Source organism: Podarcis muralis, chromosome 16 (genome assembly GCF_964188315.1).
Source record: "Podarcis muralis chromosome 16, rPodMur119.hap1.1, whole genome shotgun sequence".
In the NCBI taxonomy this organism is placed as follows: Eukaryota; Metazoa; Chordata; class Lepidosauria; order Squamata; family Lacertidae; genus Podarcis; species Podarcis muralis.
This window is the reverse complement of record NC_135670.1, coordinates 15514080-15536070: the sequence shown is the minus strand read 5'-3', so window position 1 is coordinate 15536070 and position 21991 is coordinate 15514080. Positions and strand designations below refer to the sequence as shown.

General features: G+C 50.8%; 1 protein-coding gene across 4 annotated transcripts in view; it reads left to right on the top strand.

Annotated features, from left to right (window-relative positions):
- The window catches only part of CDC42BPG (CDC42 binding protein kinase gamma), a 56803-nt gene extending 35613 nt beyond the window's left edge, over positions 1-21190 (top strand). Inside the window, exons 17-37 of one of the 4 annotated variants that reach the window (XM_077920059.1) lie at positions 100-212; positions 1521-1629; positions 1886-2034; positions 2755-2843; positions 3693-3745; positions 4486-4587; positions 4941-5015; positions 5575-5680; positions 5951-6084; positions 6604-6743; positions 7872-7953; positions 10321-10537; positions 10753-10815; positions 12100-12687; positions 14041-14138; positions 15034-15118; positions 16413-16533; positions 17637-17754; positions 18701-18833; positions 18991-19076; positions 19551-21190. In XM_077920059.1, coding sequence (XP_077776185.1) covers positions 100-212; positions 1521-1629; positions 1886-2034; positions 2755-2843; positions 3693-3745; positions 4486-4587; positions 4941-5015; positions 5575-5680; positions 5951-6084; positions 6604-6743; positions 7872-7953; positions 10321-10537; positions 10753-10815; positions 12100-12687; positions 14041-14138; positions 15034-15118; positions 16413-16533; positions 17637-17754; positions 18701-18833; positions 18991-19076; positions 19551-19610 — 2721 coding nt within the window. In that variant the 3' untranslated portion in view covers positions 19611-21190. The other 3 variants (XM_077920058.1, XM_077920057.1, XM_028710002.2) reach the window with 3 other exon arrangements.
- The last annotated feature ends 801 nt before the right edge of the window (positions 21191-21991 follow it).

The following is a 21991-nucleotide window of genomic DNA, read 5'->3' as shown; positions in this document are numbered from 1 at the left end:
GCTTATTCCTGCAGAAGTCACTCAACCCCACCTGGCAGAGGGAAGAGGGAAGCTTGTCTTCTTCACATCTGTCTTTGCTTTTTTCCTTTCCTGCAACAGGTGGATTCACTCAGCGCCGACAGCCCCCAACAGGATCAAGAACAGTGCTCTTCAGAGACCCACAAGTTAGCCTTTGCCAACTGGGAGATGCAGATCACGGACATCTTGCGGTGGTGAGTTACCAGCTGTGCACCTTCTCTGTGTAAGGCCTGTCACACGGAGCAGTGATGAAGAAGACAGGGGTGCACCTGAGCATAAGCAGAGTGGGTCCCCCCCCATAGTCTCTGGTGATTCACCACAGCCTGCTCCCAGATTCAATGGGGAAGGCATAGCTTTCAGGCTTGAGCTGCAACACCTTTGTTTTGGCAAATTTAACCACTGCTTGTCCTCCGCAGTAGAGGCAGGGCATAACCTGTAGCCCAGGCATAGCCAAACTCGACCCTCCAGATGTTTTGGGACTACAACTCCCATCATCCCTGACCACTGGTCCTGTTAGATAGGGATGATGGGAGTTGTAGTTCCAAAACATCTGGAGGGCCGAGTTGGCCTATGCCTGCAGTAGCCACTGATAGCCATGCCCTCCATGAAGTGGTCTAGCCCTCTTTTAAAGCCACCTAATTTGCTGGCCGTCACTGTGTCTTGTGGGAGGGAGTTCCATAGTTTAACTCTGTGCTGCATGAAGAAGGGCTTTTTTCAGTGTTATAAAAAAAAGACTGAATGAGATAAGTGCTGGAGATGCAAAGAAGTGAAGGGAACATTGTTTCATGCGTGGTGGACCTGTAAAGTGGTAAAAGAGTATTGGGAAATGATCCATAAACAATTGGAAAAAAAATGTTTTAAAGTACTTTCCCAAAAAAATCAGAGTCCTTTCTGTTGGGGATAATTCAGACTGAAATTCCCAGGTGTCAAAAAAGGTTATTTATGTATGCTACTACTGCAGCCCGTATTTTGTTAGCCCCCAAATGGAAAACAAGCGAGGTCCCAACCAAAGAAGAGTGGCAGCTTAAGTTGGTAGAATACACACAGCTTGTAGACTTAGAATCATAGAATCATAGAGTTGGAAGAGACCACAAGGGCCATCGAGTCCAACCCCCTGCCAAGCAGGAAGGAAGGACTTAACATATAGAATAAGAGAACAAGAAGAACATACGTTTAGAGAAGATTGGAAAACATTTATTTGAATATATGGGAAATAATTGGGTACAGCTGAAAACGCTGGCAGCATTAAGATAAATTCAACAGTGTAAATAAGCTTTGATGGGTGCAATAACGAAATACTGAATGGTATAGTTTTTGTAAAATATGCAGGGATTTATGATATGTAAAATGAACCATGCAAAGAGAAGGGAAGTCATTTCTAAAGGATGTAAAAATAAGTATTTTAAATTGTAAAACAGAAAATTCAATAAGAATTATATACAAAAAAGAAGGGCCTTTTTCATCTGTCTTGAACTCTGTGTGCCTCTTTGCCTGCATCTCAGGGTGAGTGACGAGAAGGAGTCGAGGGGCTACCTCCAGGCCATGGCGACCCACATGATGGAGGAAGTGGAAGCACTGAAGCAGACGGGGGCACAGAGCCCCAAAACTCCGGTAAGAGAGCCTGTCTCGGAGCCGTGGACGCCTTGAGGAAGTGGGGAGGGGGGCTCTTTCCCCCTCTGCATGTCTCCCCCTTTGCAACCACATTCTGGTTGCCCCAGTGAGAAGAAGCCCTTTCCCCCAGAGGCTCAGGATGCCTGGTAGGGATGGGGGCCTCTTCCCCCTTCCCCCTCTTCACACCCCACATTCCAAGAGCTGCAACAGTCCCAGGACCTCTGCTGACATTTCCCCCTGCTGCCTCTTGCTCCAGGACACCCTCTGGAAGGCGCGGCGGCTGCAGAAAGTGGAGGCGTCTGCCAAGTTGGAGCTGCAGTCGGCCCTGGAAGCTGAGATCCGGGCCAAGGGAGGCGTCCAGGAGGAGCTGGATAAGCTGAAGGTCTCGCACCTGGCGGTTGAGCGGTGAGCAGACGGCCGTGGTGGCGGCAGCAGGTGGTGCGCCATAAGGTTGGATCCTGCACCATAAGGTTTCAGGGCCCAAAGCTGTGTCAGGGACCGGCAGGGTGGGAGGCACCAGCTGGGGAACCCCCAAGGGAAACCCCAGAGGAGGAAAAGTCAGAGCCAGGGAATTGGTGGTGGGACACCGAGGAGAGGCCAGAGGGAGAAGATTGGGAGCAGGGGCTGGATGCCAAAGAGTTAACTTCACTGACAGCCTTACGTCTTTCAAAATGACCCGTGTCTGACTCCAGCCCTGATGACCTGAGACCAGATTCTGGGGTGATGTCCCCAGAAAGTGTCTATGCATTAATTTGCAGAGATGGAGGTTAACTGGGAGAGGAGGAGCTGCAGTGGAAGAGGGCAGACTCCCTCCCCAAGAGTCTGTGCAATAATTTGCGGAGACGGGGGTTAATTGGGATTAACCTTTGACGCGAAGGGAGAGGCCTGGGGAAGCTAGAAATTCTGCACCCCATGTTTTTACAAAGGCAAGATAGAGTTTTGGGGCACTTTGCAAATCCTCCTCCTACCAGCTGGCAAAGAAAGAGCCCTTGATGGGTCCATGGCACAACCCCGTCTCCTCTAAATGTTATACCTGGAGTGAAGGGAAGCCCCTCTTACTGGAGGCTGAATTTCCCTATATGCCATAAAGTCATGTTTATCTTTTCCTCTACCTGTGTCCCAAAGCCAGTTGCAGGAGGCAGAGAAGCAGAACCGGGCTCTGCGCCTGGAGCTGGAGAAGGCCAAGGGAGAGCTGAAAGGACGGTCCCAGGAAGGTGAGCTTCAGGCTGGGTCTTTGCTGGGTGACAGCCCCACCACAGCACCCCCAATGGCATATCCCAGCAGTGGGGCAAGAGGTGGGCCTTTGCAGAATGTAGGGGGCCGGTCTCTCCATTGCTCAGGCCCGAGGGTGCTGTAGTCGTGGACTAAAACCTGGGAGAGACCTGGGTTCAAATCCCCCTGCTCAACCACAAATCTCCCTGGGCAAGCTCACTCACTGCCTCTTAGCGTAACCTACCTCACAGGGTTGTTGTTTGGGGGATTAAATGAGGACTAGGCCCCCAACAGCTTCTAAAGAAGGGGGAAGTTTTCAGAAGGAGAGGATGGGGCAGTGAACAAGCCATGTTTGCATTCAGTCCGTAGAGTCAGGTGTCTTGTGTTGTATTGTAAAATACCCACAAACCCTGGGGGCTTCTATGGGGAAGGGGCTTAGCTCAGCAGCAAAGCACCTGCTTGGCATGCAGAAGGTCCCAGGGTCAATCCCCAACATCTCCAGGTAGATGTGGGAGATGCTGCTGCCACTTTGTGCAGACAACACTGGGCTAGATGGAGCCATGTTTCTGTTCAAATCAGGCCGTTATTCAGATCCATGAGGGCTGGGACCTTCCTTCCCTTTTAGTGGAACACCCTTGCTTGGAGGGGGGTAGAGCATCTTCCTTGCCTGCAAGAGGCCGCAGGTTCAGTCTCCACCATCTCCCTGCCTGAGACCCTGGAGAGCCGCTGCTGCCAGTCAGTGTAGACAGTATTGAGCTAGATGGACTCAGGTTCCTGTGCCAGCCAGTGACAACTGTGGTTAAGAACAGGGCCTATTCCCAGAGTGTGTCCTTTCTCTTCTCTCCTGACAGGCACCAAACACCAAGGACCTCTGATTCCGTTCCTCTCCTTCCGAAGTGCCAGCGTAAGTCTTTTTGTGAAACAAATATAGTCTTCTGTATAAAAGGTGACTCTCAGTTTATGCAGGGGATAAACGTTCTGGGGATCGCTCATAAAGCCCAAACCAATGAGAAAAAACCAATAAATGGCAGGTGGGATTGCCAAAGTCTTTTTTCCCCAGACACCCGCTCCCTTTCCACCCCCTTTTTTATTTTTAAAAAATGCACACAAGTTTAATACACATAAGTTGTGAGCTATACTTGTATCTGATAATGTCAGTTGGAGAAACCAAGAGGCAGGATCTCTGGGCTCAGAAGAGAAGTGGAATTCGAATTGTACTCCTTCATAAGAAGGCAGGAAGAGCCTGCCTGCTGGATCAGTCCAAGAGGTCTGTATCCTGCAGCATCCTGTTCTCACAGTGGCCAGCCAGATATACGTAGATGCCTGTGGGAAACCCGCAAGCAGGATTCAAGCACAAGAGCAACTCTCCCCACTTGTGATTCCCAGAAATTGGCCATGCCGAAGCTTTTGCTGCCTCTGACCGTGGTGGCCAAGTATAGCCGTTGTGCTTAGTAGCCATGGATGGTCTTACATTCCGTAAGGAGGAGCTGGTTTTCCACTGGGAGAACAAGATGGAACGTTGGCCGGGCCCAGCAGAGCTGCTCTTATGTCCTTAGGGCTTCTGGGGAGGTTTGTATGTTAGCAAAAATCTGAATTGTGTCCAGTTAAACGCTCTGCTACCTGTGTTACCCTCTTTGCCAGAAGGATGCTATCGTTTTTGGTGGTGCCCCAGATTCCCAGGAGGCTCGGAAGGCCACCGAAGAGGTCCAGCTGCACCCCGAGGGGCGGAGGAGCCTGCGGTCCAGCGTGAGTAGCCGTTTTGGCCATCCCAAAACAGGCCAGCTCTGGAGTGGCGAGGCTGCCATTTTCTTCTTGGGCGGCTTTAAGAAATGATTAGACAAATTCATGAAGGAGTCGGTGGCCATCCCTGACCCCTGCGGGAGTAAGTGCCACAGTTTAACGATGTGCTTCGTGAAGAAGGACTGTATTTTGTCTGTCCTGAATCTTCCACTTGGCTATGCACAGGTTTGAGTGTTATGCATTGTGCTGACAGTGGTGAGGAGATGGGTGTTGGGAGGTTTGAATGAGCCAGGAGACCTTCAAAGACAGAGGCATGATGATCTCTCCCTACTGTTTCCTCTTCTCCCCTCTCCCCAAAGGTGCCACATTCAATGTCTTCCACCCAATCTATTGCGGGTTCTTCAGAGAGCAGTAACAGTTCTGGATCCTTGAAGGTAGTGACAAACACTTGGCCTAAATATATTTCCCTCCCTTGTTTCTGGACTGAACCCCGCTTCTGAGGGGGCTGCCCTTTTCCCTCCCCAGGCCTTTCCAAACTGAGCTCTGGATGGTAGCAGAACGGGGCTTAGTGGGGAGGGAAGGGCACTTTGTCTGTTAAGTTGAATAGCTTTAATACAGTGGTATCTCCGTTTGCAAACGGGATCAATTCTGGAGGTCTGGCCGCATCCCGAGGAATTCGCAACCGGAGGACCGCTTCTGCGCATGCGCGCGGCACGTAAAGACCCAGAAAAATACTTCCGGGTTTGCCACTTTCACAACCCAAAGTTTACGTTACCCAAGGGTAATGTAAGCCAAGGGTCCACAGTAGGCTGATCTATCTTTGGAATAAAATCCCAAAAGAAACCTGTTTGCTCTGGTCCCTGCACTTTTAAGAAGGTGATGTCTTAACTTTTATGATTGTGTCTATGTGCTTTTTAAAAGATTGAAAGTTGCCTGGAGCTAAATAATATGTCTAATCCTTCCTGCGCCCCCTTCTCTGCTCCATTTCCCCAGCCCAAATCACACAGCTTCAAAACCCACAGCTTCTCCACACCCACCAAGTGTATGCGTTGCACATCCCTCCTGGTGGGGCTGGTCCGGCAGGGCTTGACTTGCGAAGGTGAGTGGCATCTTGTCAGGTGGAGTGAGAAGGGGGTCGAAGTCAGGGGAGGTCCCCAGGTTCGGTCTCTAGGTAGGGATGTGAAACACCCCTTCCCTGCCTGAAGAGTTGTGACCCAGCCTGGGTGCTGTAGAATAGGAGAGGGTTCAAGGTGGGGGGTGGGGTCCTGTTGATTCATTTTTTCTTTAATTCATAAAATTCATACATCATTGCAGTGGCTCAGTGGGGCCTGTTGGCTGCCTACTTACGCTTCCTCCTCCGTTTTCCCAGCCTGTAACTTCGTCTGCCACGTATCCTGTGCTGGAGGGGCCTCCATCTGCCCCCTACCCCCTGAACAGCTCCAGAAAACCTTGGGGGTCAACCCAACAAGTGGAACAGGGACGGCATTTGAGGGGTTCCTGTCGGTAAGAGGTTGAGTCTCCCCCGAGTCTGAGAGAGCATGGAGCAGTCCATGTGGACAGGGTGGCTGTCGCCAGTTCAGGGATCTGATTGGGCACATTCTGCCAAATGCACACCAAGAGCCCAACGTTGACTGCAGTGTTGAAAAGTGGGAGAAAATGGAAGTGGATGCTGGAAAATGGAGACACTGCAGGAGCCCAGCCTCCTTGAGGATGAAAATTGCTCCTCTTCTGACCATCGAATTGATCATTGGAATAGTGGGAAGGGGGAATAACCTTCCTTAACTGATTTGTTAGGAAGAGGGAGGGGCTGGGTGCCTGGGGGTGAGTTCTGCAAGATTGTGGGGTGACCAGACCAGGCTTTTGGTCACACACCCTTCTGGCATGCTGCCCCCAGTGATTTGGCCAATGGTGGTCAAAAAAGATTCGCCACCCTTGGTATAGGCGATGCTGGAAGGGGGATGGGGCGGACTCCTTGCAGCTGAAATAATGTTCTCTGATTGCACCACCTTTGCTCCCCAAAAGGTGCCCAAGCCTTCCGGGGTAAAGAAAGGCTGGCAGAGGGCTTTCGCCATCGTCAGTGATTTCAAGATCTTCCTGTTTGATGTGCCAGAGGGGAAGGCAGCACAATGCGACGTGAGCATCATGCACGTTACAGACATGAGGTAAGCAGGTACACCTTGCGCAGGAAGTGGCGCTGTGGGTGGCTGTGGGGTGGAGGTCTGACAGGGCCTTAGTATTTTCCAGGAATCCTAAATGAAGAAGGAAACTACCCATTATCTCTAGGGGTGCCCAAGGAAAGATCAAACGGTTCCATCCCCCCCTCTGCTTCTTTTTGTTTGTTTTGATTCCACTGGTTTTCAGTAGGATACGCAGCCAGGGTTGTCCTGCCGAGAATTCCATGCTTTCCACCCAAATGCCCTCTGCTTCGATGGGCAGAACTGCCACTACTACAGGTGCCACATAATTATACCCCTTCCCCATTTGTAAGAACTTGAATCTTTTGGTGTGGCAGCACCTGCTCTTTGGAACTCCCTGCCGATTGACGTCAGAGAGGCATCCTCATTGTGCTATTTTCAGCGCCTGCTAAAAACAGTCCTGTTTAGACAAGATGTTTAGAAAGTGGATGCGAGATTTAACTTTTTGAAAGTCTGAAATTGTTGCTGTTAATGTTTCTTACCGAGAATATTATTGCTCTGTCTGTGTTGTAAACTGCTTCAAGGCTTTTCTTAGAAACAGTGTATATACATTTAATGAAATAAAAAAAAAATTGCAGGCATTCCTCTAATCCCTGAGGAGAATTAGACATGCCAAATGTCATAACCAAGGATGCCAGGTGATATTGGGGGTGTGGTGGGGAGACACACCTTAGCTGGTGCCAGCACACCATGCAAATTTTAGGAGAATTCAACCCAGGAATTGCCATTTTCAGAGGCAGCCCTAGGTAGTCCTTAATTCTCCCTTGTCACCTGGGTGAGGGAAATAGCCCAAAATGAAAGAGAGAGCAATAGGGATTCCACCTCCATCGCCAAAATTATCTCATCCACTAGGATGGGAAAGCCGTGGCCCTCCAGAGGTTGTTGCACTCCCATCTTACCTGACTATTGGCCATGTTGGTTGAGGCTGATGGGAATTGTAGTCCAAGAACATCTGGAGGGCCCTGGGTTCCCCATGGCTGCCCTGAGGTAGCTTGCTGTGGTTGTGGTCCTGCAGATAACACAAGGCTCCTCCTCAGCCTCCACTCAGGGGAGAGAGGGATGTCTCTAAGGCTCCTGTTTTTCTTTTGGCAACAGGGATGAACAGTTCTCCGTGGCTCCAGTCCTGGCAGCAGACGTCATTCATGCCAGCAGCAAAGACGTGCCCTGCATATTCCGGGTAAGGAAGGAGAGAGGAATGGAGAGAGGAGCCCCCATTTCTCAGAAGACATTTTTCAGAGAAAATTTCTGAGGTGTCTCTTTTACTCTAGAGAAAAAAGGCCATTCTCTTCCGAATATTCTCCCCCCCCCCCAAATTTTTTTGTGGCAGTTGCCATTCCTCTCTGCCAATCTCCTCACCCCAGCTACCTTTCACACAACCTTTACTAACCTGGCACCCTCCAGATGTGCTGTACTACAACTCCCATCAGCCCCAAACACCACAGTTGTGCTCATTAGGGATGATCAGAGTTGTAGTCCAAAATATCTGGAAGGCAGCAGGCTGGTGAGGTTCCCTTTAGAATAACATGAGATCCGGGGCCTTGGGGAGGATACAGAATGGAGGCCGGACTGCCATACGATGGCTACTCCTGACCCTCGCAGCAGCGGCAGCAGCAAGAAACAAACAAAATCTTGGGGAAAAGAAAGAGGTTGTGCTACAAAACACATGGAGCCCACCCCTAAGAAACCCCAAGATAATTTTTCTGTCCTCTGAATAAATTTGGTGAAATGATCTCCCCAGTTTACCTGACGACAAAGAGGGTGGGTGATATTATGCACGACCACAATCTGAGTGGTGAGAGACTTTCGCGGTTCCAGGGCTCGGTTTCCTTGAAATGAGGGTCAGCGGAGATTGTGGTGTCTTTAGGATATATGGCTTTATTTACACATCTCTACAACCTGAGCATAGGACGGAGGGGCTCACAGCATCAACACCCCAACAGATCTTGCTTCTCCCTCAGTCGCAGCTTTGGATCCAGCACAGAGCAAACAGGTCTCTGTGTCTCCAGCTTCCAGCCTGCTTTTCCAGCTCAGCTCACATTCACCGCACTGGCTGTTGCTCTCCTCCCTAGCAGCTAGATGGGTTGGGTGGGTGGAGGAGACCCAGGCACAGGCTTGGAGGGCACCATCACTTGGCTGCATCTCTTGCAACCTGCTTATTCTTTTGGGATGCTGATGAGGACACTTAAGTGGCCAGCTAAGGCCACTGTCTTGCGATCGACAGGTCGGCGGTTTGAATCCCCGCGGCGGGGTGCGCTCCCGTTGCTCGGTCCCAGCGCCTGCCCACCTAGCAGTTCGAAAGCACTCCCAGGTGCAAGTAGATAAATAGGGACCGCTTACCAGTGGGAAGGTAAACGGCGTTCCGTGTGCTGCGCTGGCTTGCCAGATGCAGCTTGCCACGCTGGCCACGTGACCCGGAAGTGTCTGCGGACAGCGCTGGCTCCCGGCCTATAGAGTGAGATGAGCGCACAACCCTAGAGTCTGGCAAGACTGGCCCGTACGGGCAGGGGCACCTTTACCTTTTAAGGCCACTGTCTTATCAAAAATCACAGAATGGTAGAGTTGGAAGGGACCCCTGAGAGTCATCTAGTCCAACCCCCTGCAATGCAGGAATCTCAGCTAAAGCATCCACAACAGGTGACCTCCCAACCTCTGCTTTAAAACCTCCAAGGAAGCAGAGTCCACAACCTTGTGAGGGAAACCGTTCCACTGTCGAACAGCTCTTGCTGTCAGAAAGTTTTTCCCAGATGTTTAGCCGGAATCTCCTTTCTTGCTGATGCCTGACTTGTTCAGCAACCGCCTCCATTTCCTACTAACCCTCCCTGGGGACCACAAGAATCGAAAGGGACACAGGCCATCATCCAGACTGACCCCCCCAACAAAAAAAACCCACAGCGCTATAAAACAGAATACGTAAAAATCTCTTTTTTAATTTTATCGATTTTTTTATTGATTTTAACATACATACAAAAGAAACGACATTACAATACTAAAACAAAAAACAAAAATAAAAATAAAAACACATATTCCTTCTGAAGTTCATTTTAAATTCCATTATTAACTGACTTCCTTGAATCCCCCCTAACTGAATTTCATTGTATCACCTCGTAGCTGTTCTCCAAAATCATCTTTCTACTACTATTTACTCCTTCAATTTACTATCTTCATCTCTTTTCTTATTGACTTAAATCCATATTACTATACAACATTCTTATTCTAATCCTAGGCCTATTTGATACTTTCAGGTAGCTTCTAATTATCTTATATTACAATATTTAGCTAGAGAGAATAAGTAAAAATCTCAATACAACTAGCAACATGATGCAGAGCAGGGGAGGAAGAGACCTGGGTCCTAGCAGGGAGCTGGGGACCCTGAAAGCCATGTAGTCAAGGCAAGGATTCCTCCATCTGGGTACCCCTGAGGCCAGCTCCCCTTTGCTTCTCCTCCTCCTCCTCTTCCTGGCAACCTTTGGATGACCTGGAGTTTCCTCTGGGCTCGGATTGCCCCTCAGGGGCCAGAACGACTTACCTGCGCCTCCATCCTCAGGTGACGGCCTCTCAGCTGAGCTCCCCGCACACAACCAGCTCGATGCTGTTCCTGGCTGACAGCGAAGGGGAGATGAGGAAGTGGGTGGAGGTTCTGGCGGAGCTTCACCGCATCCTGCGGGAGAACCATCACCACGACCGCACCGTCTACATCCTCAAGGAGGCCTACGACAACGCCCTGCCCTTCATTCCCCATGCCCTGTCGGCGGCCATCATAGGTACGCAGGGAAGAGGGCAGGCCTGCTTTCGGAGGGAGGGAGAGGGTGCTGGAGGCAAAGCACTCTAAACTTCAGCCATTGGGGCTGAGCAAGGCTTGGGCAGGGCCCTCAGCTCTCCTATCGATGAGATGCCTGATCTGCCTGAGGGCAGAATTTTTGAGTCCCTAACCGAGAGAAGGAAGTGCGTTTCTAATGTCATCTGTTCCCTTTTGCAGACAGAGAGCGGATTGCTTTGGGTACAGAAGACGGCCTGTTTTTGATTCACCTCCGGACAAATGGTTTAGTATTGTTTATCTTTCGAATTACATAGTGCTGTAATATTTTGGGTGCCTAAAGCAGGCTTCCTCAACCTTGGCCCTCCAGATGTTTCAAGACTACAATTCCCATCATCCCTGACCACTGGTCCTGCTAGCTAGGGATCATGGGAGTTGTAAGCCAAAAACATCTGGAGGGCCGAGGTTGAGGAAGCCTGCTCTAAAGGTTTTAAACTCCTCTGGAAACTGTAGCACTGTGAGGGGAATAGGGGTCTCTCAGCACTCTGAAACAAACCACAATTCCCAGGATCCTTTGGGGGGGACTGTTTAACCTATTAAGATTGATATCCCTCTTGCCTAGTCTACAACTGCACCAAACTGCTCCTTCCCTCATCCAGTTAATTTTTTGCTTGCTGATGGCTCCTGATCTGATTTCTCTCTGATACAAACCTTGTGTCATCTATACTTTACTCAGTCACAGTTTCAGTTTTCTATTCTCCTTTTACCGATCTATATATCTTATCGGCTTTCCCCACCTTAATTTTTTTTAAAAACCCAATACAGTATGGTCGCGTCTTATGTGCATTTAACTTGCGCAATTTCAACCACGTGCAGTCAAAGGCAGGCTGGTTGAAATCGCACGACTTAAACACAAGCAAATTTAATGGGGAGCAAGAATCTCTCCAGGTCTGGGATGCTCCCGCGGGATTGCAGGAACTTGGACAGCCCCACAAGATCTTGCAAGAGCAGCCAAGGACCTCCCAAGCCAGTGCACAGAGACGGCCTTGTTTCCTAAGCAAGGCAGAGAGCTCAAAAGCTTTTTGCACTGAGGAAACCTGGCGCAAAAATAGGATTTAAGTTCTCTGCCTTGCTTAGGAAACAAGGCCCACTCTGGGAGCCATTTCTGGGAGCCCTGGGATGCTCATGTGGTGGTACTGTTCCAAAGACTTGAGTATAATAATTATAATTATAATTATAATAAAAAATAATAATTTACTATTTATTCCCCAGCCATTCTGGGCGGCTTCCAACAAAACATCAAAATACTGTAATGCATCAAACATTAAAAGCTTCCCTTTTAATGTGTTTTTGCATCTGTGCAAAACCCTTGGATTCAAACCCCCATGTAAGATGTAAACATATTTAGGGGAGGAGGAATTACTGTTCACTTCTGGCCTGTGTCCACACACCACACCCCCAGTCACCTTCCATTTCCTCCCCTCCCTCTGCAAATTCACAGTTCCCGTCCTTAGCTGGTAATGGAGTTGTGCCTCTTCTTTCCCTGCCCCAAATCCCCCCCCACTCCAGATGTGCTTCAGGTTGGGGACTGCCGCCGGGTGCAGCTGCTCCTGGTCTCTCCCAAGGCCCAGTTGCTCTCCGTCCTCTGCGGCAAGAACCACAGCCTCCGCATCTTCTCCTGGGCGGAGCTGGAGACCCCGGAGGCCATGGGGACCAAAGTGGTGGAGGCCAAGGGCTGCCAGGCGGTGGCTGTGGGGCTCGTCTGCCGCGGGACCACCCCCGTCCTCTGCGTGGCCTGCAAGCGGCAGGTCCTCTGCTTCCAGCTGACGGCCACGCGGCCCCCCCACCGGCGCATCAAGGAGATCCAGGCACCCGGCTACGTTCAGTGCTTGGACATCCTGGGCGACCGGCTGTGCGTGGGATGCCCCTCCAGCTTCTCCCTCTACCCTCTGCTCAACGAGGGACCCCCCGTGAGCCTGCCCCACCCCGAGGACCGCCGGGCAGCCGCCGTGACCCACATGGAAGCGCTGAAGGCCGTGGAGGTCAGCCTGAGCGAGCTGATCCTCTGCTTCAGTGGCTTTGGCCTCTACGTGGATGGGCAGGGGCGCAGGAGCCGCCCCCAGGAGCTGATGTGGCCCGCGCCTCCCCTCAATTGCTGTAAGTGTGCCCTTTTTGTTGGGGTTGGGGGGTCTAGATTATTTAAATATACTCATGGTTTATACTCATGTTCCTTGCTCTGCGGCCAAAAAGATAGTCCCTGCCAAGAGGCTTTTGTTCTAAAAGGACACGACACACAAGGAAAAGGGACCGGGAGGGAAGAGGAAGGGAAACCAAACCCAGGCACCAATAAAAGAAGTTGTTCTTCTAATGACCAGCTGGCACAGCTCGGGTCAGAGGTGTCTGATGGAGCTGGGCATTTGGCAAAGCAGATGGATTGAGTCTGCTACTTCCTCGTCTCTCCCACTGAGGCAGCCTAAGTAATGGCTGCCCCCAGGTGGCAGCGGAGGGAGGAGGCCTGGTGGTTGGAAAATAGACAGAATATCAGGGCTTACCCACCCTTAGCTTTTTGCCCCACTCTTTCCAGGCACTGGTCTGCTCTTAAAAGCCCCGTGCCTATAAACACGTGAGCAGGATTTGAACTATGAACAACAGAAGGGATTGAAGATTACAAAAGCTTTGTAAAGGTTTAAGAGATGGAAGACGGGGTGCAGCAGAGGGAAACAGAAACACCATGGAAAAGGGGGTGGGAAGTTGGGGAGGGGAGGTTATTATGTAAACTAACATAATAAAAACTTTAGCAAAAAAAAGCTCTGGGTCTGAGCATTCTTGGAGCTTTCACCACGAAAAGCCACTCAGAGCAAACGTCACTTTGAGTTTCCTGCAGACTGCAGTTGTTCTGATTGAGCTTTAAAGAGCAGGTTTTTGCAAGGAAAGCTCTGAAGCAGAAAAAGAAGGGTGCTTGGATATGGAGCTTTAAGGCATGTGCCTGGAGAGAGCGAAGGGCAGATAAGTGTGGAGAAGCCAGGCCATTGGTCCATCTATCCCGGTATAGTCCACTCAACTAGCCAGCGTTTCCCATCCCCTGCCACTGACCTGATCAGTGGAAGTGGCGATGCCACTGGGGGTCTCTGGCAGGTAAAGTGGGTGCTCCATCACTCAGTCAATGTCCCACCCACTAATAAAGAGTGTAGCAGTGGTGTTGGGTTCTGGGGTTTTTAATCTCTAGCTGTGGCGTGCAGCATGTGTTTTCTTGGGGGGAGGAAATCAATGGAAATGTTAATGTTTTTAAAATTAAATAAAGAGTGCATCAACCCAGGCAAGACTTGAACCCAAATCCAGAGGCAGGTACTTTTATATGCCAGGCTGAATGAGGGTTGTGGGTCCATACGTGTCTGCCCTACCCCAAGCGCCCAGATATTTGTAGCGCTGACTGCAGCACTGGATGAATGAGGGGAGGTGTGCACCCCAGCCCAACAATCTGGTCTTCATGTCCTTGTTGCCCCCTCCCAGGTTACAACGCTCCATACCTGTCAGTATTCAGTGAGAACGCAGTCGATGTGTTTGACGTCAGGAAAGCTGAGTGGATTCAGACGGTGTCTCTGAAAAAGGTTTGTGGGGGTTTCTTCTGGGTGGTTTTTTGGTCTTAATCCCTCACCCATAGGGTTTACCCTCCCCACTCCCCAAATCGCTTGACTTCATTTAACTGTTTATCACATCCTTACAGCCAATCTCAGGGGCTGAGATTGGTGGAGGGGGTCCTTCACCCTTAGAGGTTTGGGGTGGCAGCAGCCTGGGACAGGGCCTTCTCTGTGGCAGCCCCTAAACTGGGGGACTCCCTCCGCACTCCCTCCCTCCGTACCTTCATTATACAGCTTTCGGTGAATGCTGAAGACACACCTTTCCTCTGACTTTTGACACTTGAGATGCATATTTTTAGGACTCATATCTGTGATTTTACATTGTTTTGAACTGTTTTAAATATTGGGTTTTAATTATTGTAACCTGCCCTGGGTCCTTGGGGTGCAAGACGGGTGATGATGACGATGACGATGATAAACGAATGTTTTGTTTGCAAGTGTTTTTAATTGATTGATGGTCTTTGGCTCAATTGACCTGGCCAGTCAAACGACTTAACAGTGTGACCCAATGCATGTCTACTACAAAGTAAGATGCACTGAGTTCCATGGGCCTTACTCCCAGGGTTGCAGCCGTCCTCTTACCTATTTTGCATCTGCATGCTAAAAACAGGATTGTTTTGGTCAGGAATAACTAATGAGCTCCAGGGTCCTCTGGTGGGTGGGTGTGCTGGGATGGATCGAGGGCTTCGTCTCGGCGGTGGGGGGGAGGCTGCCAGCATCATCCTAAGCTTTGCAGAATTGCCTTCTCATGCTGCAGGGAAGGGGGTTCTGCCCCAGGGAAGGTTGGCAAGTACCCCATCTGGAACAAAACCTTTTCTCTGGAAATTTCATATTTCAGAAAAGTGTCCCTTTCTCTGGTTCCCAGGTACGAGCACTGAATCCTGAGGGCTCCCTTTGCACTTTTGGCAGCGAGAAAGTCCACCTGACTTACCTCAGAAACAAGGCAGCTGGTAAGTGGGGGGAGGGGGAGCAAGGGAATAGGTGAGGGACACACACACACCCCAAGGTGGCCCAGGGCTCATGTTGCTTCCAGGCAACTTTTCAGTCCTGATGTGTTAGTGGGGAAGTTATATGACATTATGGGACGCGGGTGGCGCTGTGGGTAAAAGCCTCAGCGCCTAGGGCTTGCCGATCGAAAGGTCGGTGGTTCGAATCCCCGTGGCGGGGTGCGCTCCCGTTGTTTGGTCCCAGCGCCTGCCAACCTAGCAGTTTGAAAGCACTCCCGGGTGCAAGTAGATAAATAGGGACCGCTTACTAGTGGGAAGGTAAACGGCGTTCTGTGTGCGGCTCTGGCTCGCCAGAGCAGCGATGTCACGCTGGCCACGTGACCTGGAAGTGTCTCCGGACAGCGCTGGCCCCCGGCCTCTTGAGTGAGATGGGCGCACAACCCTAGAGTATGTCAAGACTGGCCTGTACGGGCAGGGGTACCTTTACCTTTTTTATATGACATTGACCGAAAGCAATTATCACCTCACACTTTCCAGGGCATCCCCTTTAGTGGGGGTGGGAGAACTGAAAATAATACCAATATATCTCACATCTGGCAACCAATGTGCCCCTTTGGTTGCAGATAGTAGCACATGGGTAGACGAGTCTAAAAAGCCCAGGACACAAATTTTCACGGCCCTCTAGCAGCTATGGTGGCACATTTACCAGAAGTACTGCATTTAGCGTTAACTCTGGGAGTGTGTGCTCAATTCTGACCAAACTGAGCCTCATAGCATAAAATGTACATCATTATGACACCACCACCACCCCAAGTATCATAGAACCATAGAAGTGTAGAATTGGAAGGGACACCAAGAGTCATCTAGTCAACCCCCTGCAAGGCAGGAATCTCAACTAAAGCATCCCAGAGTCCACCGCCTCCTGAGGGAGACCGTTCCCCTGTCGAACAGCTCTTACTCTCAGAAAGTTCATCCTGATGTTTCGTCGGAATCTCCTTCCTTGTAACTTTGAAGCCACTGATTTCTCCTCCCTACCGCCTCCAGATCAGGACGAGTTTGAAAATAATTTTTATTAACAGGCCAATCACATCACATTATCCAAATCACATTAGTTCCAAATTATACAGCCAAATTTTAAATTTTGTTGGGGGTACCCATACATCAAGCTCCGCACGAGTCCAAAACTCCGAACGAGTCCAAACATCACTTATATTACTGCTTTAATTAGACAGTTCTATCCAGTTCAATCCAGATAGTCCTTTATTACTTTCTTTCTCTTCTTGTTGTTATTGTATAGATCAGGACGAGTTTGAAATCCCCCAGCCGACGGACAACAGCCGGCGGCACCTTGTGAGGACCAGGCACAAGCGCCGCTTCTCCTTCCGGATCTCTGAGGAAGAGCGGCAACACCAGAGGAGGTGAGGCATGTGGTGGCCCTCTTGTCGGTGGGGTCTCTGTCACTGTTGCTATTGCGTTTGGGGCTAAGAGGACATGCAGACGTTTTCAAAAGCTGGCTGCAAGGGGCCTTTCCTCCAGGGCGGAGACGCTTGGAAGGAAGCGTGCGTGTGAAATAAGCAAGGAGCAAAACGTTGGTGGAGTTGGTTCAGGGACCTTGGCATGCGGGGATGTGGGGCCTGTACATGAGAACAAAGTGGAAGACTCCCAACGAAAGATCCAACAGTCCACGCTCTTGGGCTCTTTCTCATCTGTTAAAAGGGTTTTGTTTTATGCCAGGCTTGTCATATTGTCTCGGAAAGCTGCTTTAAGCTTAATTATCGCAGTGTTTTTGGCATGTGGGTTTTCACAAGTGCTTCTTTCAAAAACATTGCCATGTTGTGGAATGAGCGTAAGAGATCAGAAGAGCCCGTCTAGTCCAGCATCCTGTCCCAGCCAAGATGCCCCAGTGGGAAACCCACAAGCAGGATCCGAACCCAAGAGCAACTCTCCTTTCCTGTGGTTTCCACCAATTGGAATTCAGAAATGTTACCGCCTCCAACTGTGGAGGCAGAGGATAGCCATGGCGGCTAGTATATTATGCACCACTTGATTGTAAAAAAAACCAACAACATCAAAGCCATTTACAAAAGAGATAAGGCAATGAATTATCAGTAAGAAAAATGAGCAACCATAATTTAAGACATTTGAAAAGTTTTTATTTTTTTATATAGCCTTTATCCTCCCCCATGAATCTGGCCAATCCAAGTTGGTGGACATTGCTGCCTCCTGTGGGAGTGAGTTCCATAGTTTAACTATGCAGCGCATGAAGAAGAACTGGGTTAGGAAGCCGCCTTATGCCATGTCAGGCCATTTGTGCATCTAGCCCAGGACTGTTGACACTGACTGGCAGCAGTTTTCCAGGTTTTAAGGCAGGAGTCTTTCCCAGCCCTGCCTGAAGGTGCTGCAGGAGATTGAACTGTGGCCCTTTCCCCGAGTAGAGCTGCTTCTGCCCCTGGATGGTTTGGGTTGCCCTTTTCCAGCCCTACAACATCCCCCCTCCTGCTAGCGTTCTCGTCTCTTGCAGGGAGATGATGCGCGACCCGACCCTCCGCTCCAAGCTCATCTCCAGCCCCAGCAACTTCAACCACCTGGTCCACGTCGGGCCGGGCGAGAAGCACCACCAGCTGCAGGACCTGCATGTGGTGAGTTGTGTGGCGGCGGACACAGAAGACGCTTCCTTGCTGCAGGGGTTGTCCGAGGAGAAAAGGGCAGCCTCTGATTTTAAGGGCATAAGGAGGGCTCATCTAAAACCAGCATCCAGTTCTCATTGTGGCCAACCAGTGGGAAACTCGCAAACAGGATTCAAACACAACAGCAACTTTTCCCTCCTGTGGCTTCTATTGAGAAGCATCGCTGCCTCCAACTGTGGCAGCAGAGCAGCGCCTTTGTGGCTAGTGGCTGTCAATAGCCCTCCAAGAATTTGTCCCACCCTCTTTTAAAGCTATCCAAGATGGTGGCCCTCCCTGCCTCCTGTGGGAGCAAATTCCAGTTTAACTCTGTTTCATGAAGAAGTCCTTTCTTTTCTCTTTCCCCGATTCTTCCAACATTCAGTTTCATGAGATGCCCATGAGTTTTAGCATTATGAGGGAGAAATATTTCTCCTCTATCTGCTTTCTCCATGCCAGGTGTAATTTTATAAACTGCGGGTGGTGCTGTGGGTTAAACCACAGAGCCTAGGACTTGCTGATCAGAAGGTCGGCGGTTCGAATCCCCGCGACCGAAAGCACATCAAAGTGCAAGTAGATAAATAGGTACCAATCCTGCGGGAAGGTAAACGGCGTTTCCGTGTGCTGCTCTGGTTCGCCAGAAGCAGCTTAGTCATGCTGGCCACATGACCTGGAAGCTGTAGGCTGGCTCCCTTGGCCAATAAAGCGAGATGAGCGCCGCAACCCCAGAGTCAGACACGACTGGACCTAATGGTCAAGGGTCCCTTTACCTTTACCATTCTTCAGTGCTAAAATCTGGTCCTTCTCTGTTGAAAACGCCAGGTCCCAGCATCCTTTGGTCCTCCGACCTGTTTGTGCTTATTCTCCCCACACACCCTCCCTTCTCCCTCAAGTATGATCCTTTCACGGCCTTTGTTTCCAGGCCCAGGAAGAGAAGAGGCGAGAGGCTCAAGTCCGGATGCGCTGCAGCAGCCTCTCCGAGACCCGGCGCCCCTCGGCTGCGGGCGGCACTGGCAGGACCCCGGGAGCCGCTGGTCCTTCCTTCTCCTCCTCCTGTAAGAGGGGTCATGGCAAAGGGGAGGCGGGGACCTCATCCAGGGCCACAGGGGCTGGGCTCTCCTGTGGCCCAGTGGCACCCAAGCAAGTGGGTTTTTTTTGGGGGGTGCAGGTGCCAATTCCTCAGCTGAGCTGCCCACCCTCTTGTCCCCGCAGTAAAGCACAAGTCTGGCAGCTCCATGTCTGATGACTCCTCTGCTGCTGCTCCGAGCTTTGGCGTGGGCAGTGCCACGCTGGCAGAGGTAAGGCATCCCTGTGCAAAAGGGGCAGGAGGAAACCGAGGCCTCGATTCCTGTTCTGCCCTTTTGCATTCCCCTCTCCCATCCCTATTCTGCACCAATCCTTGCCTCTTTTCTCCCAAGAACCACAGAGCCCTGTTTAGGGAAGTTTTTAATATTTAATGCTGTGCTGTTTTTAACACTTAATTGGGAGCCGCCCAGAGTGGCTGGGGAAACTCAGCCAGATGGGCGGGGTATAAATAATAAATTATTTTTATTATTATCATTATTATTATTTATTATAGTTGGAAGGGACACAAAGGCTCATTTAGTTCACCCCGCTGCAGTGCAGGAATCGAATGTTCAGACAGCAGTAGGTGAAGGCCCTCCCTACCCACACAGGCCCTTGCTAATAGGATGCCCACCCTATAAACGCAGGGCTTTCGCACTCCGCTGTTTCACACCCACACCCCACACACGTGCCTTCTCCTCTTCTAGCAGATCTTGGATAAAACGCAGAGCCTCCCTCCGTGCCCAGGAAGCACCAGTTCCACATGATGGGAGGCATCACTGCCCGGCTGCAGACCTGCCTTGGACGGCTCTGGCTCCTTTGACTCTGGCCACAAAAATGTGCCTCCCTGTCTGGACTCGAAGGGCAAAGCACCGCCTGGCAGATGCCCAGAGGCAGCGGGAGACTGCCAGCCCTTGTGAAGCGGCCTGGATCGCAGCACTTCAGCCTTCGAAGGTGGACCAGGGCTGGAATGGGGGTCGGTCAACCTCCATGAGGATGCAGCAAGAACTTCTCCCACCCCACATCTCAGGGAACGCGGCAGGCCACGCCCAGCTGCCTCAGCACCTCTGCCCCCAACCGCCCCACCAGCTCTCTCTTCTCCACATGCACCTGAACCCCTCTCCACCCACACTGCAAAAGCAGCAATGGGACCAGAACCGCCTCCCTCCAGCCTTGATGGAAACATTTTTAAAAGAGTCCCTAACGTTTACTTTTTACAAAAGCTATGCTACTTTCAGCCATATTCTAAGTAAAGCCTGAGACCATCGTGCCAGCAGCAGCGGGGTGGTGGTGTTGGCAAGACAAACGGGTGCCCTTTGAGGGCCAACCTGCAGGATGTGCACCCTGGCAGGGAGCAGAGGGACCCTCTCAGGGAATGGCAAAATCTCAGCCAGAAAGAAAATGCATTAAAGAGTTAAAAAGACAGTGCCGCTGGCAGGTTTTCTCAGGGGTGGGGAGTCACTGGATAAAGGGGGAGAGGGGATAAAAGGTTTGATGCCACGTTGCTCCTCCCCATCAGTCTGGTTGGCATGAAGTGTGTATGAACAAGCACAGATTGGAGTGCCTTTTTCACCTTTACTGGAGCTGCTGTGGTGCGCTAATCAAATTAAAGCCATGGTTTGGCTTAGCACAACATGCAAACCTCAGTTGGTGGTTTGTTTCACTCCCAACAAACCATAAGCTGGAACCAAGGTATGTTCCTTGCTTGCAGCTCGCTGGTAGCAAGGCCAGCTCCACCACGACCAGCTTGGCAGGGACTCTGAAGTCAAACCAGGGCTCTCCTCTGATTAGCAGGGGGGCAACGGCAGAAGAACATAAGGAGCGGCAGAAGAACATAAGGAGCAGCAAAGTGGGTGCTGTCTCTCCCCCGCTCCCCACTTGCTGATGCTTGCCAAGTTGTGGCTTGGCTTAGCCTTTTAAGAGCTTGCTGGATGAGGCCAGTAGTCCATCTGGGCCAGCATCCTGTTCTCACCGTGACCAACCAGATGCCCGTGGGAAACAAGATTCAAACGCAACAGCCCCCTCCCCTCCTGTGGTTTCCAGCAACTGCTCTTCAGAAGCATTGCTGCCTCTGACTGTGGAGGCAGGGCAGAACAGGCTAGGAGCCATCAAAAGTCCTCTCCTGTCTAATCCTCTTTTTTAAGCCATCTAAGTTTGCCATCCCTGCCTCCCATGGAGAGGCACAGTTCCAGAGTTTAACTATGCGCTGTGTGCAGGAGGACTTTCTTTTGTCTGTCCTGAATCTTCCAGCTTCACTGTATGGGCACAATTTTCTAGCATTAGGAGAGGGGCAGGGACATATTTATCTGTGCCATACATAATTTTATAAACTTCTATTGCAAAAGTCCCCAGTGCTGCAAACCTTTCTTCACAGGTGAGTTGCTCCATTCCCTTGGATCATCCCCCTTACGGGTGCACAAGTCGTGTGTGTGTGAGTGTGTGTGTGTGTGTGTGTGTGTGTGTGTGTGTGTGTGTATCCCTTACTATTTCTGTATTCTGGGGAGGAGAAAGGCACTCTCTGCCTGTGTCCCCTCCAGCCATTGTTTGGATTCCAACTCCCATGAACCCTGAAGACTGGCTGAGCTGGCTGGGGAAGAGGGGAGTTGCATGCCCCATCTCTGGGGGAGCCCAGGCACCCCACCCCTACCCTTAAGCTGCAAAAGTAGAGATGATAAGAGTCTGCTGGATCAGGCCAGCATCCTGTTTCCCACCAGATACCTGTGGGAAACCCACAAGAAGGATTTAAGCAAAAGAGCCCTCCTGTTTTTCCAGCAACAGGTATTCAGAAGCAGCACAGTGGTACCTCGGGTTACAGACGCTTCAGGTTATAGACTCTGCTAACCCAGAAATAGTACCTCGGGTTAAGAACTTTGCTTCAGGATGAGAACAGAAATTGTGCTCCACCAGTGCAGTGGCAGCAGGAAGCCCGATTAGCTAAAGTAGTGCTTCAGGTTAAGAACAGTTTCAGGTTAAGAACGGTCATCCGGGACGAATTAAGTTCTTAACCCGAGGTAGCACTGTACTGCGACATTCAGTATAGCCATCATGGCCAATAGCAGATGCAGGGAGGCCTCTGCTGTCCCACAGGTGCAGCCTCAGCCTGCCGGCACAGGTTCCAAAGCTGGCTGGCATGGAAGGCTTTTTTACA